The sequence below is a fragment of the Lithobates pipiens genome, unplaced genomic scaffold (assembly GCF_037356315.1).
Source record: "Lithobates pipiens isolate NorthernLeopardFrog02 unplaced genomic scaffold, aLitPip1_a1.2 Scaffold_28, whole genome shotgun sequence".
Lineage (NCBI taxonomy): Eukaryota > Metazoa > Chordata > Amphibia > Anura > Ranidae > Lithobates > Lithobates pipiens.
This window is the reverse complement of record NW_027507789.1, coordinates 209275292-209292372: the sequence shown is the minus strand read 5'-3', so window position 1 is coordinate 209292372 and position 17081 is coordinate 209275292. Positions and strand designations below refer to the sequence as shown.

At 47.7% G+C, this 17081-nt stretch overlaps 1 protein-coding gene across 1 annotated transcript in view; it reads left to right on the top strand.

The window, feature by feature from the left end:
• RTEL1 (regulator of telomere elongation helicase 1) overlaps positions 1-17081 on the top strand; it is a gene marked incomplete at its 5' end in the record, with an annotated part of 273291 nt that overhangs the window by 52887 nt on the left and 203323 nt on the right. Inside the window, 4 exon segments of the mRNA XM_077460418.1 lie at positions 5143-5240; positions 5345-5400; positions 11971-12045; positions 17003-17078. Coding sequence (XP_077316544.1) covers positions 5143-5240; positions 5345-5400; positions 11971-12045; positions 17003-17078 — 305 coding nt within the window.

The following is a 17081-nucleotide window of genomic DNA, read 5'->3' as shown; positions in this document are numbered from 1 at the left end:
CGATTGCTCCGTTGTCCCCGCTGAGCCGGCTGCGGACAGGGCGGTCTCCGCACACTGTGCGGGGACCGCCCTGTCAGCTCTCCGCTCTCCTCTATGGGGATCGGAAGAGCACGGACCGTGTGTCCGTGTTCATCCGATCCGCTCTGCAGATGGACAGAAAAATAGGATTTTCCTCCGTCCGCAGAATCGGACATTTGCGGAGGCGGACAATAGCGGGTGTCTTCGGATGCTCATCCGCAGACACCCGCTATCCCATAGGGATGAATGTATGGCCCGTATTTCATCCGCAAACGGATGGATGAAATACGGACATACCATCCGCATGTGTGAAAGGGGCCTAACTCCCGGCAATTGCAACCGGCTCGTGCAGTGCCTTTGGACGCTTTATCGGTGGCCCTTGATACATTCTTTGCCAGGATGGAGGCGGTGTGCGGGCGCAAAGTTGGTAAAAACCCTGCCCCCCTCCTCCGGGGAGAGTTCTGACGCAGACTCAGGCCCCACTGAGACTGGTGGCCCCCAGCTCATTTCATATGACGCTGACCAGGACCGATTGGACAGTGAGGCTGAGTCCCTGTACAGGTCCGCGCAAGACAAAGCGCTAGTTGGAGCACTTATCAAAACTGTGCGTGATACCCTGAAAATTCAGGATACAGCAGATCCTTCTGCTGAAGTAGCTGTCCCTTTTGGGTCCCGTAAGCCAGCCCGTGCACCTAAGGTGTTCCCGTATCTGACTTATTTCGATAAGTTCATATACAATGAATGGGGAAGACCGCAACGGACCTTTTTGGTCCCACAAAGTATGGCAGTGCTTTACCTCTTTGAGGAGAGCCGCCTTAAAAAATGGTCGGCTCCTCCAGTCGTGGACCCCCCCAGTATCCAGGTTAAATAAAGTAACCACAATCCCTGTAGAGGGGGCTCCTGCGTTTAAGGACCCCACAGACAGCAAGGCTGAGGCAGTGGCCCGTTCCTTGTTTACGGTTGTGGGGTCAGCGGTGCGACCAGTACTGGCCTCAGCACTTGTGTCACAGACACCTACTGAGTGGGCAAAACTTTTGCACCACAAGTTGGAGAAGCAGCTTGGCTCGGCTCGCAGTCCCACCCAGTATGGGCGGGACTACAAGCCGAGCCGGGCCGAGTACACAGTAGAGTCGGCTCGGTCTTTTTCGGCAGCGCTTGCAGAAACAGCAGGGAGGCGGGACTACGAGCGGAGCCGAGCAGACGGCTCGGTCTTTTTCGGCGCCGCTCGGTATTTTTCGGCGACGCTCGGTCTTTTTGCCTCACAGACAGTGGGGATCGGCGTATAACACGCACCCACGACTTTCCCCCGATTTTAAGGGGGGAAAAGTGCGTGTTATACGCCGATAAATACGGTAATAGATGAATGTGAATAAGGAAGCTAATGTGTGTGGAATTAGATTTGGCAATTGGGGTTTTTTTCTTTCCTTTTTTATTTATTTTTATTAATTTCCCTTTTTTTTTTTTTTTTTCATTCTCTTCTCATCATAAGCAGTGTTGTAATTTTGTAAATGGAGAAACTGTGTGTGTGTGTGTATATGCATGTATGTAAGTGTGTGTGTGTGTGTGTATATGTATATTATAGAATAATGTGCAAAATGAATAAATAGATGAAAAATATTATAGAATAGATAACACATATATGTGAGTTGTTAGAGCTGCACACCCCAATTCGTTGAATTGAATAGAAAATCCCTCAGGGTTGTTTTTTTTTTATTTTTTTTTTTATTTTTATTTTTATTTTTTGCAGCAAGGATGATATTCAATACAAGTGATAATAGTTTCTTTAAAACATAGTAGTTCTTTATTTATATCATGATATCAAAAATGGGGGGATATAAGCATAAATACATGGGAGTTATAAAAAGCAATTCTGGTCTTGACATAAAAAGCATATCTCGTCAACATAGGAAAACCATACATAGACTCAACTTATGTAGCGTCTCGCATAACATCCCTACGCGTTTCGACCTATAGAAGTAAAGTCTTCTTCAGGGGAATTTATTCTATGCGAAAAGGAGAAAGTTTCAGTTATACTGTCTATAAATCAATTATTTTACGTAATCATTTGATACTATTATGGTAGAGTTGAATATGTATATTTACCACTTGACGAGAAAGTTACATTCCATAATCGGATGAATTGCTATTCTTCTAAAAACACTTCCAACCTAGGCAATCCCTATGTGTCCTCACAGCATTACCCTGTCCTCGACAGCGGCAGGAATCCCCACCACCACACAACTTGCAAGGAGTCACCCCTTAAGGAGACTAGGGGAGAAACGGGGTCTTGGATGGGGGGAGGGGGGCTCAGCGGCACCCTCAATTTTCTATATCACAAGATTAGATAAGAATTTGATGAAAAATAAATTAAATCAGGATCCTGTATTTAGGAGGGCCCCCAACCTAATTGACCCTTCCTCGAACATTGAATTTCTTACCAGTCTGAATGGGTTTTTCCCATGCAACAAGTGCGTAATTTGCACTCTAAATGGATATAAATGCAATACGTTGAAGCAATTTCAGTCACAAACTTACCAATAGGAGTTATGATATAGAGTTTCATTACATGTAGTAGACATTATGTGGTATACTTCAATGTCCTTGTGGAAGAAATTTGCAAAGAGAAAATAGAATTTTCAGTCACAACTATTTGAATCCATAAAATGTGTACATCTTTACTTTGAAATCTATATGAAAACAGAACAACATTTAAAATTGAATCATACCTAAATTCCGTATCCATATGTTATTTTACATAAGTTATGCCGATTTCACCCATTGGTTTTTCTAAATACTCCGACATAAGATATGATCGCAAATTATGCCAATAGATAATCTGTACGGTGACAATAAGTCTGAGGCTACTGCCACCTAGAGTCATTTGTTTCTGCTCAACCAGTTTCGCAGTGAAGAGAGCTTCCTCAGGAGCTCTAGCAGATGTCTTATTGGATGAGAAACGCAACATCCGCCACATTATTCCAAAAAATATATCACTTGTGTCTAGTTTTTTTAAGGTACTTTGCTGCACTCATTAACACCAATCCATGGAGGTTATTGGAGGAAAGATGGTGAAGTAATATGTGAACTACTCTTTATGGGTGGAGACAGAAGTTGATATTGGATGGTTTATATTTCCAGGTCTGTTTTAGACCTCTTATAAGTTGGGGACGTGGCCTGGCGGGGGTCCCGGCTGAGACTGCCATTCACTATCACACAGCAGGCTTTGACTTGATATGCAGCTCCCGGGACACCTATCACTTTCTACCATTGTCTGGATCATAGAGGAGCTCCCTTTCTGGCCAGCACTCACAGCAGTGGACACAGGACTTCATTCCCATACAGCCTCAGCGGCTGACACACATATGTTATATTGTCAAAAGTAATGGGACACCAGCCTTTTACACGCACATGAACTTTAATGGCATCCCAGTCTTAGTCCGTATGGTTCAATATTGTGCTGGCCCACCCTTTGCAGCTTTAACATGTTCAACTCTTCAGGGAAGGCTGTCCACAAGGTTTAGGAGTATGCCTATAGGAATGTTTGACTATTCTTCCAGAAGTGCATTTGTGAGGTCAGGCACTGATGTTGGACAAGAAAGCCTGGCTATCAGTCTCTGCTCTAATTCATCCCACAGGTGTTCTATTGGGTTGAGGTCAGGACTCTGTGCAGGACAGTCAAGTTATTACACCCCAAACTCGCTCATCCATGTCTTTATGGATCTCGCTTTGTGCACTGCTGCACAGTCATGTTGGAACAGGAAGGGGCCATCCCCAAACTGTTCCCACAAAGTTGGGAGCATGAAGTTGTCCAAATGTCTTGGTATGCTGACGCCTCAAGAATACCCTTCACTGGAACTAAGGGGCCAAGCCCAACCCCTGAAAAACAACCCTACACCAAACCCCTCCACCAAATGATTTGGAGGGGTTGCCCAATACTTTTGGCAATATAGTGTGGATAAGCAAGTATGGGGTGGAGGAACTTGAGTGGTCTGCACAGAGCCCTGACCTCAACCTGATAGAACATCTTTAGGATGAATTGGAGCAAAGACTGCGAGCCAGGCCTTCTTGTTCAACATCAGTGCCTGACCTCACAAATGCGCTTCTGGAAGAATGGTCAAACATTCCCATAGACACACTCCTAAACCTTGTGGCCTTCCCAGAAGAGTTGAAGCTGTTATAGCTGCAGAGGGTGGGCCAGCTCAATATTGAACCCTACGGACTAAGACTGGGATTCCATTAAAGTTTGTGTGTGTGTGTATCTGTATGTATGTATGTATGTATGTATGTATATGTGTATATATATATATATATATATATATATATATATATATATATGTGTATATATATTAATTATAGCAGGCGTCACAATACTTTTGACAATATTGTGCATCTTGGTTCGGATATTTCTTTCCTCTCATCTTAAATAAGCATTGATTTACACGTAGAGTACTAGATTTCCACTTGTGGTTTCAGGCTGGGTTCACACTGTTGCCGCATGCGGCTCACAGCAGGGGTCCGGGGCGTTCCCCGTTCATAGTTTCAGGTCCGTTTTCAGCACATACTTTTGGCTGAATTCAGACCTGAAACATACCAAAAGACGCACAGGACCGCTGTGCAAACTTTGCACCGGATCCGTAGCGGGATATGTGACCCGACTCCATAGGGAGCCGTCACAATCTCCTGCTATTGCGAGGAACCCACATCCAGTTCGCACTAGTGGAGTAAAAGGTGAACTACACTTTATGGGTGGAGACGCAGAGGAGGATATTGGATGGATTATATATTATATTTTCATGTCTGTCTAGACCTCTTATAATTTGGAGGCCATTTCATTGGAGGTCTTCACCACTTTGTAGGATTGGATTCTTATTACACTTTGGACATGTAGTAGGACTATTGTTTTATCATTGTGTTATTTGGTCTGTATTTATTTACCCTTAAATGTAACGCCTAGTTTGTACAACAAAATAGATAGATACAGGAAGCGCATTGTAGTTGGAACAAACATTAAAAGCATATTGTGGTTGAGTTTAGACCTTCAGATTTAGTTTTATGTGTCTTGGTGTCATGGGTCAGACATGGAGTTCTTTTCCTCTGAAAGCCATATGTATTGTCTATTTGCAGTTACATCTTTGAGCTCTTTGCATCTGCGGGAATCACTTACAACACCAAGACGGATCTACTGGATCTCTTGGAACAGATCATACAGCATGTTGGCGGAAGTAAGGCATTTCCCAGGCAGACTCATCAAATTGGCCTTACTTTTGTCATTTCACCTGTCCACAAATAGAATGTTCTACTTCTGTATTCATGTCTTGTCTTTTAGGTTCTGGGATCTTCACCAACACTCTTGGCCTCCAGAAACTGTCAGATATTATTCAGGTAATACCTTTTATTTTAAAGCTGGGGATGATATATATATATATATATATACCAGCCCAAGCACTAGCTTGGAAACCCATATTCCATATCCCATTAACCAGTTAAGTACCAGCCTGTAATAATCCTCCACTGCCAGGCCATTTTTCAGGTTTAAGTGCTATGATCGTTTGACGGTTACTTGGCCATGCAACACTGTACCCAAATTAATTTTATATACATTTTTAAGACTTAGCGCTTTATTTTAGTGCTATTTAATAACCACCTATTTTTTTATATTATATAAACCAGCGGTCCCCAAGCTTTCCGGCACCAGGGACCACCCGTGGAAGATAACTCTGCCACGTACTGGGGAAAGGGGCGAGGTGGGGGAGTGCAGTGTCAAGTCAGCTCAATATGGAGGCCCCCAAGGACGTGGTGATCTCTCTCTTCTATAGACCACAGCACTGTACGGCTGTCATCAATGCATTATGACGATCTTCTCTTTCTTCTCCTTCTCTTTCTTCTCCTTCTCTTTCTTCTCCTTCTCTTTCTTCTCCTTCTCTTTCTTCTCCTTCTCTTTCTTCTCCTTCTACTTCTCCTCCTTCTCCTTCTCCTCCTCCTCCTCCTCCTCCTCCTCCTCCTCCTCCTCCTTCTCCTTCTCTTCATCTCTCTTCCTCTTCTTCCTGCATGTTGCCAAAGCATGACCACAGAGAGGGAAGGGACTAGCGGTGCTGGGAAAAGGGGAGCAGGCACCCTCTGATGGTTGGAGAGTGGCAGTGCAGGCTGTACTGGCCTAAAATATTGCTGACACAGAAAAAGTTCTGAAGTGCAGTGACAGTAGTACCTGCAAGCGCCTGTGTTAGTATTACATTTGATCCCGCAACGCCCACTTTTGACCCAAGTTTGTACTTTGGGGACTCTACTGACCACTGTAGTTCTGGTATTTGACAGCTGAATGACATAGGGTGAGGTTTTAGCCTCATCTCAATTTGGAATATCGTTCTGACACCATGTAGGGCCTGGGGTCCAAGGGACCCTACATAGACACAGGGATTGATTTGATGTCTAACACAGGTACTTTGTAGGTGCTTGAACTTCAGTGATGTTACCTTTTTTAGGCCAGGCCAGATTCACTTTAAGAGGACTGGATTGGACACTTTCTATTGGTAATGTAGAAAACCCATTGGGACAAGCAGGGCCCTCTGATTCTTCCTGTATTGAATTGTATTGTAACTGTACTGTCTGCCCTCATGTTGTAAAGCAGTGCACACTGTTGGCGCTATAAATCCTGTATAATAATAATTAGGTGGAAGAAAGTGAAATCGGCAGTTAATTTTTTTTTTTTTTTCTCTCTTTCGTCTATTGACAGACACAGCACTTAGGGTTATATCACCACCTTTAGGAGAGGACTAGACGGAACACATAAAAACAAGCACAGTACCACCCAGGGGGCGGTCCTACTGGCTATAGCCCCTCACTCTGCTTCCAGCAGCTCATTTTTTTCTGCCTAGTCTAGAAGGACCTGGCTCCCTGTGAGGACCAGTGGTCTTTGAAATGTTTTTTTTTTTTGCTGTTTTTGCTTCCTGTGTTCTACTGTCAACAGCCAGGTTGGGTGACAGGCTGGATAATATAGATCCTGGTAGTCTGCCCAGCCTGGCCATCGAGCGCGTACAGACCTTAGCTCCGCACTGGGTCGGCCGCGACAGGCATTCTGGTTCAGGAGTGGCCGGTGAGCCATATGCTCCGGGGCACACATATATGACCGGACTACTGCTGTCTGTGGAATGCATCCAGCAATCCCTGCAGGAGGGGTAAGTATGGTTCAAGTTGGAGCAGCTGGGCACTTCCTTGGAGGTCGATTAGGGGGTCTCTCTCTCTCTCTCCTCTCTCTCTCCTCTCTCTCTCCTCTCTCTCTCCTCTCTCTCTCCTCTCTCTCTCCTCTCTCTCTCCTCTCTCTCTCCTCTCTCTCTCCTCTCTCTCTCCTCTCTCTCTCCTCTCTCTCTCTCTCTCTTCTCTCTCTCTCTCTCTCTCTTCCCTCTCTCTCTCTCTCTTCCCTCTCTCTCTCTCTCTTCCCTCTCTCTCTTCCCTCCTCCCCATGCGGAGGGATCCTCCGGATGGTCTCTCAGTCCTGGCAGGGGGTTCTGCTGTGCGTTCCTTTGTCCGCTCGTTTTCCCCCCTTCGTTTTAACGTTGTTTGGTCTGCTCGGTTAGCCTTTCTTTTCTCCCCTTCGTTTGTCACCATGCCGGACAAAGATTGGGCGCGGGAACCATGGGTGTTTGCCACGTGCAGGGGGGAATGTTCGCCGCGGCCATTTTACTGTAGCTGCGGCCATGTTCTTGTGGTCATGAGGGACGTTGTCTGTTAGTTTTATAGCGCTGGGCAGCTGTTTAAGCCAGGAACAGCGTGAAACTGACACAGCGCAATGCCTGGGTCAAGGTGGCGAGTCCTGTGGGAGGCCCCTCAGTCTGTGGCAGCTAGGGGGCTAGGCATTTTTTGTCTCTTGCCTTAGGTCCCAGGTGACAGGTGAGAGTGGGTCAGACATGGCGTCAGATGCTGGCGCTTCTTCCCCATACACCCCTATGATAACAACCGGTTCCCCTGCACCTGCGATGCCCATGGACGCTCTGTCGGCGGTCCTGGAATCATTTGTTGCCAGGGTGGAAGCAAGGTTAATGGTGGTGTGTTACTGTGAGGAGGGATTCCTGAAAGATTGGACATCCCCTCCGGTCGCTGACACCCCCCCCCCCCCCAGTATCTAGGTCAAATAAGGAGACCACGATTCCGGTGGAAGGGTTCCCGCTTTTTCAAGGACCCTGCCGACAAAGGCAGAGGCAGTAGCCCGGGCCATGTTTATGGTTTTGGGTTCAGCGCTTCGGCTGGTGTTAGCCACAGCTCTGGTGTCACAAACACTTACTGAATGGGCTAAGTTGTTGCACTGCGAGTTGGGGAAGGAACAGGTTTCCTCAGTCTGTGTGGAAGTGGCAGACCAGTTGGTGCACGACCTTAAGTATATCTGGGATACGGTCCCTTTGCTTTCTAGAGCCTTGGTATCAGCAGTAGTGCTGCGTCACCTGATTTGGCTCAGGTGTTGGTCTGCGGACCAGACATCTAAGAAAGCACTGGCGGGGTTGCCCTTTCAAGGTAGGAGGCTGGTTGGCGCCTTGCTGGATGACATTATTAAAAATGTTACAGGGGGAAAGAGTACTTTGCTCCCACATTCCAGAAAAGGTAAGGAGCTACGCCGTAGGCAAGGACTCCTCCTTTTTCTGCTCAGAATAAAAATTATTTTTTCATCCGCCCGTTTCGGCGTGTAAGCGACAAGGGGCCCGCTGAGGGACAAAAGCGTCCCTAGTATCGCAAGCTGAACAAGCCTGCAAACAAATCAGCTTCCGCATGAAGGTTCGACCCCGCCCCGCTCTTGGGGGGGGGGGGGGGGGGTTGCCTTTGGGAGTCTGCTGACCAGTGGACTTCTTTCCTTTCCGACCAGTGGGTCTGCAAGCTGGTTTTGTCAGGCTACAAGATAGTTTCTTGTCCGCCAGACAGGTTTTTTTTTCCCTCCAACCTTCATCTCCGTTCCGGCTTGTCGAGAGGTCCTGTTTGGGGCAGTACAGGACTGACTGTTGCATGGGGTGATAGTACCTGTACGGACATCGGAAAGTTTTCAGGGATTCCACTCCAATCGGGTTGTAATCCCAAAGAAGGAAAGGGTCCATCCGGTCCTGGTATGCAAGGCCCTCAATTTTTATGTGGTCGCTGCACACCAGAGGTTCTAGTGAATTGCAGTCAGGGACGAGCACTACCAATTGGTAGCTCTTCCCTTTTGGCCTTGTGTCGGCACCAAGGGTCTTCACCAAGTGCTGGTTCCAATTCTGGCATTACTGAGGCAAAAAGGGATCGTGGGTTACCAGGACGATCTCCTCCTGAGGGCATCTTTTGCCTCAGGACTAAGCGAGGATGTGGCGATCACCATGCAGACTCTCCAGACGTTTGGCTAGGTGTTGAATCTCCAGAAGTCTGTGTTGCTGCCAACCCAGGGCCTAGAGTTCTTGGGATTGATTCTGGACTCCCCAAAGGGCAGAGTCTTTCTTCCTTCAAGCAAGCTGAAGCTCTCCAATCCGAGCTGCGGTTACTAATGCCCCGCAGGTGGTCGTCGCTGCGGTTCTGCATGCGAGGTCTGGGTCTCATGGTGGTTACTTTCGAGGTGGTACCGTATGCTCAATTCCACAGTTGGGTCTTGTAGAAAGCGATCCTGTCCAAATGGGACAAGTCTCCGACATCTCTGGATTATTAAATCCAGGTGTGTCAGCTAGCCAGGGTTTTGTTTCTCTGGTGGCTGAGGTCCCCGGACGTTTTGGTCCATGAAATCGTTCCTTCCTCTTCATTGGACGATGATTACGACGGACGCCATCCTGGCTGGCTGGTGGGGGGGGGGGGGGGGGGTATTTTTGGCATCCAGTCGGCCTAGGGTTGCTAGGAGCAGGAAGAATTCCGCCTGACGCTCAATGTGCTGGTGCTTCGGGCGAGCCGGCGGTGCCTCTCCACATGCTCGCAGAGGCTACAGGGTCGTGCGGTCAGGATCCAGTCGGACAACTCCACAGCGGTGGTGTATGTCAATCATCATGAAGGGACAAGGAGTTCAGCGCTGACGTTGAAGGTCTCCCACATCCTACAGTGGGCAGAGGGGTGTATGCCGGCTCTGTCAGCCGGGTACATTCCGGGCGTAGAGAACTGGCTGGTGGACTACTTAGTCGTCAGTTGCTGGACCAGGCGGAATGGTCACTGCATCCGGAAGTGTTTCAGGTCATTTGCCTAAGGTAGGGCATGCCGGATGTGGATCTCCTGGCCTCTCGGCTCAACCAGAAGGTGCAGAAGTTTGTGGCCAGGTCAAGGAATCCCTGGGCGGAAGCGTCAGATGTGTTGGTGGCCCTTGGAGGCATTATTGGCTAATTTATGCCTTATGCCTCCCTCGTCTGCTGCTCAGAGTAGAAGCGGAGGGGATTCTGATGGCCCCAGACTGGCCTTGACGTCCTTGGTACTCCGACATGGTGCGGATGTTCCTTGGCGGCTGCCGGTGCAGGAGGTCTTTTTTATCTCAAGGTCCAATACTCCACCCTGCTTTACCGTTGCTGGCTTTAACAGCATGGCTGTTGAAAGCCTGGTGCTGAGGGACAGAGGGCTATCGGCTTCGGTGATTACCTCTATGCTAAAGGAGCGAAAGTCTTCTTCCCGGAAGATTTATCATTCTACCTGGAGGGCCTACATCTCCTGGTGTGAGGAGATGGAGTGGCATCCGCATTCTTATTTGGTTTCCAAGATCCTGCTGTTTTCTGCAGCGAGGAATGGATCAGAAGCTTTGGCTGTCTTTTTTTTTTTTTTTCAGTGGCCATTGGCGATTCACTCATTGGTGCGTACGTTTGTTCAGGGGGTTCGGCATGTGGCCCCTCTGGTACGCCTCCGCTGCCCCCGTGGGATCTGAACCTGGTGCTTCAGAAACCACCGTTTGAAAACATTAGGGAGATCCCTTTATGGACACTCTCTCTGAAAGTAGTCTTTCTACTGGCTATTGCATCTGCAGGGTGGGTTTCTGAGTTGGTGGCCTTGTCATGCAAGTCTTTTTATCTACATGAGGATAAGGCGGTGCTGCATCTGCAGCTTTATTCTTTTCCAAAGGTTGTTTCGACCTTCCATTTATACGAGGACATTGTGCTTCCGTACTTATGTCCTCGGCCGTTGCATCCCGAGGAGGTCGCTTTACATTCTTTGAATGTGTGATCTGGGCCCTGCGGGTGTATCTGTCTGCTACGGCTCCTTTTTGGAGGTCGGACTCTGTGTGTCTTGGTGGCTGGTCCTAGGAAGGGCCTAGCGGTGTCTTCAGCCACAGTTTCTTGGTGGATCAGACAGATTGTGGTTCAGGCTTTTGCCATAAGGGGGCGGGCACCTCCCTTTCCTGTCACGGAGCTTTATACCAGGGCAATTGGTGCTTCCTGGCATCCAATGTCTGTTTCTCTATGTGTAAGGCGACTACCTGGTCGTCCGTACTCGCTTTCACCAAATTTTAATCAATGTGGACGCATCTTTGCATGCATGCTTTGGCTGCAAGGTTTTTATGGCGGCCGTCTGAAGTTGCGACCCCTCTGATGGGGAGTTGTTTTGGTGGTGGGTGGAGTTTTTCTCTGTGTTCCCACCCCTCGTTTTGACACTGCTTGGGGACGTTCCTAAGGTCAAGATTAAAGTGCTGTGTCTGTCAATGAACGAAAGAGAAAATAGGATTTTTGTACTCACCGTAAAATCCTTTTCTCTTACCCCTCCTATTTATCTTTTGTACTGCTTTTTGACGAACTGAGCTGCTGGAAGAAAAGTGAGGGATTATAGCCAGTAGGACCGCCCCCTGGGCGGTACTGTGCTTGTTGTGTTTTTTTTTTTTTTTTTTTTTTTTATGTGTTCTGCCTAGTCCTCTCCTAAAGGTGGCGATATAACCCTAAGATCAAGATTAAAGTGCTGTAACAGTCGATGAACATCAGAGAAAAGTATTTTACGGTGAGTACAAGTCTTTGCCTTCTCACTCTTGTTGTTTTTATGCGTTTTCTGCAGATTGTATTTAATATTGAGATCCCTGAAGGTTCCACTGCTGTCATCGACACCAAACAGGTCTCAAGGTACTACAAGGTAAAATGCTTAAATCCATTACTATCTTTTTACTCTATAAATAAAAACTGTTAGGATAGATCTTTGCAGCAGAAAGTTGTAGCAAATTTCACTTTGAAACATAAGTGGAGTTAGACTGCTGTTGAAGGAATTAATTCTTAAGAAAAGTGCCATTTCCAAGCCAGTCGATCAGGGGTCTCCCTCCAAACTGTGGCCCTAAAGTTGTTCAGGAACTATAATTCCCATCATGACTAGTCATGTCTGTGAATGTCATGGGACGTGTAGTTCCGCAAAAGCTGGGGGGCCGTAGTTTGGAGAACCCTCTGGGGGAAAAAAAAGCTTTTGTAATTCAATTTACATAAGACCAAAGTCACCGGAAAGATTGATCTAGAATGTTGGAGTATTTTTTCCACTTTTTCAACATACAGATCTTTTATTTTCCTTTTTGTGGGCTTTCTGTTGCAACATAATGGAAAAATATACAAGGCATGTATAGGCATTTCTTGTACAAGGAAGCATTGTTTTCATGGTATCGGATACTTTAGTTTCCCCAATAGATAGTCATTTTTATTTTGATGATCTTTGAAATAACTGTACTTCTTAGAAACTAGCTATTGCAAACGTCTCTGAATAAGCCGAATGAAGAAATATCTGAACCCATTCATGCTTAAGCCTATTTCTGACATTTGTTGCTTACAAGTTACGAGCCATACCAGGCCGCATTCCCTCAACATGGGGGCTGCGGCCCCCCAACCCAAAGCACCTTGTCCCTGTGTTGATGTGGAAAAGGGCCTCTTCCCGACAACCCTGGCTGTTGATTGTCGGGGTCTGTGGGTGGGGGGCTTATCAGAATCTGGGATCCCTACCCTATGTGAATGATTACTGGATACCATGTACTCCTACCCATTCACCTGGGGAAAAAAAAAGTGTACATTAAAAAAACACAACACAGGTTTTTAAAATACTTTATTAGACAACTCCGGGGGTCTTCTCTTCCGTATTTGGGGGTCTTCTCGCTGGACTCCTCCACTATCTTCTGCTCTTTTACTAGCAGAGGATCCCGGCTTTCTCCTTCGCCGCCATCTGGGGGTCTTCTTCCGACTTCGGGGGTCTTGTCCCGCTCTTCGGTTCTTCTTGCCGGGCCTCCACTTTCTTCTTCCAGCTCTTTTATGAGCATTGGCCCGGTCTTCTGACGCCTTCTTCCTCTCCCCCTCCCGACGTTGACACAACGCTCTCTATGGCCATAATGGAGAAGAGAGAAGACCCCCGGAGCTGTCTAATAAAGTATTTTAAAACCTGTGTTGTTGTGTTTTTTTTTTTGTTTGTTTTGTTTTTTCTTTTAATGTACACTTTTTTTTCCCCAGGTGAATGGGTACATGTTACCCCATACTCATTCACATAGGGTACGGGGCCGGAATCTGGGGGCCCCCTTATTAAAGGGGGCTCCCCGGATTCTGATAAGCCCCCCCCACCCGCAGACCCCGACAACCAACGGCCAGGGTTGTCGGGAAGAGGCCCTTGTCCTCATCAACATGGGGACAAAGCACCCCCCCCATGTTGAGGGCACGCGGCCTGGTACGGCTCAGGAGGGGACACTCGTCCCCACCCCCTTTCCTGACCGGCCGGTCTGCGTGCTCGGATAAGGGTCTGCTATGAACTTTGGGGGACCCCCATGCCGCCTTTTCTGCGTAGGATTCCTCTTTAAATCCATACCAGGTGACTGGGCTAGTGAGGTGTCAATCTCGCCGATGGAGGCAGCGACATTGAATTCCTTCGCTAGTTCCATCTACCTGGAGCCACGTTCAAAATGATCAGACTTTACTCCGTGTGTGGGCAAGTCCATTCATTTCAAAAGTCCAGTGGACTCCCGCCATAGTCGGCCGGAAAAGTCCGGTCGTGTGTGGGCAGGTCCACTCTTTTGGAAAGTCCGGCGGACCTTCGCTGCAAAGTCCGGCGGGTTGTCCAATCGTGTGTACACGGAATAACATGTCCTGCTCTAAAATTGTGCACACATTGTCCATTTAAAAAAAAAAAAAAAAAACATTCTGACCACTTTTATTGCTGTCACAAGGAATGTAACAGCAATAACACCCTTGTGACAGGAATGTAACAGCAATAACACCCTTGTGACAGTAAGACCCCAAATCCCTCCTTTGCACTTAAAAGTATTCAGATTGCCAAATTTGGCAATTCTAAATACTGTCATTTTTTGTTAAAAATCAACGCCATTGGTAGCCGAGTAAACCGGAAGTGACGTCGCTTCCGGGATTTTACATCGGAGCCCTAATCAAACCGGAATCCGGGTTTGTTCGGGTCTCGGCCTAGGCGGCGGACGCACTGGCTCCTGGCTCGGGTCTCCCTGTGGGACGGGAGGCCCGGGGAGAGCGGTGGTAGGAGTGGTAGACGTCCTCTCCCGCTTCTTTAGGATAACAGTCGAGAGCCAACCGCCCGCTCCAAAAAACAGTACTGGGGTGGTGCCTGCAGCTGTAGGCATCACCCCGGTTTAAAGCGGGAGTCCACCGGGACTCCGCGTTTTTTTTTTTTTTTTTTTTAAAGCCAGCAGCTACAAATACTGCAGCTGCTGCGATGTCGGCACCCGAAGCCGATCTCTAGATCGTCTCGAGTGCTGCCGCCGCCATCTTGGGTATGGGAATCAGGAAATGGAGCCTTTCGGCTTCATTTCCCGGTTCCCTACTGCGCATGCGCGAGTCGCGCTGTGCAATAAGGACGGTCCCCGCTGCCTCTGGGATCTGTGTGTTTCCCAGCAGGCAGCGGGGCACTTGCGGAAAGGGGCGGGCACTTGCGGAAAGGGGCGTAATCTACGCCCCTTTCCGCAGAGAGCTATCCCGGAAGTGGGTGCAGAATACCTGTACTGTACAGGTATCTGCACCCCCCTCCCCCCTGAAAGGTGCCAATTGTGGCGCCGGAGGGGGGAGGGTTCCGATGAGCGAAGGTCCACTTTAGGGTGGACTTCCGCTTTAACCCCTTCAATCCAGCAATGCAGATTTTGCGTACGGTCGGGGTGAAGGGGTTAAGCATGGTCTTGAAGTGGTTGTAAACCTCAGACATGAAATATGAGCGAAACAATATCTCTCTATAGTATGTACTTGTCTCAGCCCAGAGCATGAAGTGACAATTCTGTCTGCTGCTTCTTTCCTCTGATATCACCTGAGGCCAGTCGTTTCACTGCGTATATGTAAGGGTTTACGACCATTTTAAAGGTCTGTGACCAAAAACCTTGCGTGCGAGCAGCTCAGGCTTAGGGGAGGGTGCTAGTCCTGGTTCACTGCCGTGAGTGCTAGCTCGTCTCGGCTCCAAAAGTCAATAGGTAGTATTTATATGCCTTAAGCCGCACATCAAAGCAAGCCCACTTGTGATGGTATGTGGCAACCTCAGCCTAAGCTCCCGCCAGGCCACGCCCCAGTAAGTTTCGCCCCGCCCCTCTGAGCTTAAAGTAGAAATTCCCCCTAAATAAAAAAAAAAAAAAAAAGGTTTTGCCTATATTTCCACTTTAATGATGGAAGGTCATTAGGAAATCGGTCACAGACAGTGAAACTAGGAAAATTCCTCTCCGAAACTCGGGCAGTCACCTGCGGAGTCCCTCAAGGCTCTCCATTGTCACCCGTTCTCTTCAACATTTACATTCGCCCACTCCTTCAAATCATCAGATGCTCAGATCTCTGCTTCCACTCTTACGCTGACGACACGCAACTTTATTTCCGGATCAATGGAAAAAAAGATCACCAACAACAACTTGAAAACTGCCTCAAATCAATAGAGGACTGGATGACCACCAACTCCCTCCAGCTGAACCAATCAAAGACAGAGCTTCTTATCTTACACCCAAATCATAAGCCTGCAACCAAAACCTCCTGGTCTCCACCAACCGTCTTTGGGCAGACTATCTCCCCAAAGACCAAAGCGAAGAGTCTCGGGGTTATTTTAGACGCACAAATGTCAATGGATGCGCAAATAGGATCTGTAGTCAGTCGATCTCACCATCTACTGCGCATGCTTCGCAGACTCATCCCTTTTATCTCAAAGAATGACAAAGCAGTGGTAGTTGGAACAATCATTAATTCAGGACTGGACTACGCAAACTCGCTTTACATAGGATTACCACAATATCAACTTGCGCGATTACAACTGATCCAAAACACGGCGGCAAGGCTGATAACAGGGAAAAAACCCTGGGAATCCATTTCTCCTTCACTGAGGAGCTTACATTGGCTAACCGTAAAAAATCGGATCACGTTCAAGACCCTTTGCCTCACCCACAAATGCGTGCATAGAGAAGCTCCGCAATACCTAATGGAGAAAATAAATCATTACACACCAAACCGCAGTCTTCGATCAGCCAACAAAAACCTCCTCCTCGTGCCCAAAGCCCAGTATAAATCCAAGGGGGATCGGAGATTCGCTGTCCAAGGGCCTCTGCTATGGAATGCTCTACCAATCAACATCCGCCTGGAAGAAAATCACCTGGCTTTTAGGAAAAAACTCAAGACCTTCCTCTTTTAGCAGATGATCAAGGCTCGTCCAATATTGGGGAAAAAAAAACCTCACTATCCCCCCCCCCCCCCCCCCCCCCTCCCTACGTGGTCTACTTTACTTTTCCCCTATTTGTCTCATCAGGCAGGGTTCAGTTTAGGAGGTCTTTAAAGATAGGACAAACAAAAGGGCAGGGTAGCTTGGCAAAGGTGACTATTGGAGGGTGGGGAGGCTGTCCTATCAAAGGACTTCAGCATATTGCCCTAAATGGACAAAGTAACAGGTCCTCTTTAAATAAATGTGCTGCTAGTGTTTAAATGTTTTGATTAGGCTTATATTATCTCCTTCGCGCTGAGCTAGATCTTGAACATCTACGCTATACCGAGCCTCCGCTTTTGCTAGTATAGAAGACCTCTTTTACAAATGTATTTGAGCTTCCCTTCCCATATCTGTTACCCAATTGTGTAATTTTCTTCTGCATGAGTAGGTTCACATCCACCCAGACAACAGCCAGAAGAAAAAGCCACGGGGAGACGTGTGGAGCAATAGCAGGAAGCATGGAGGTG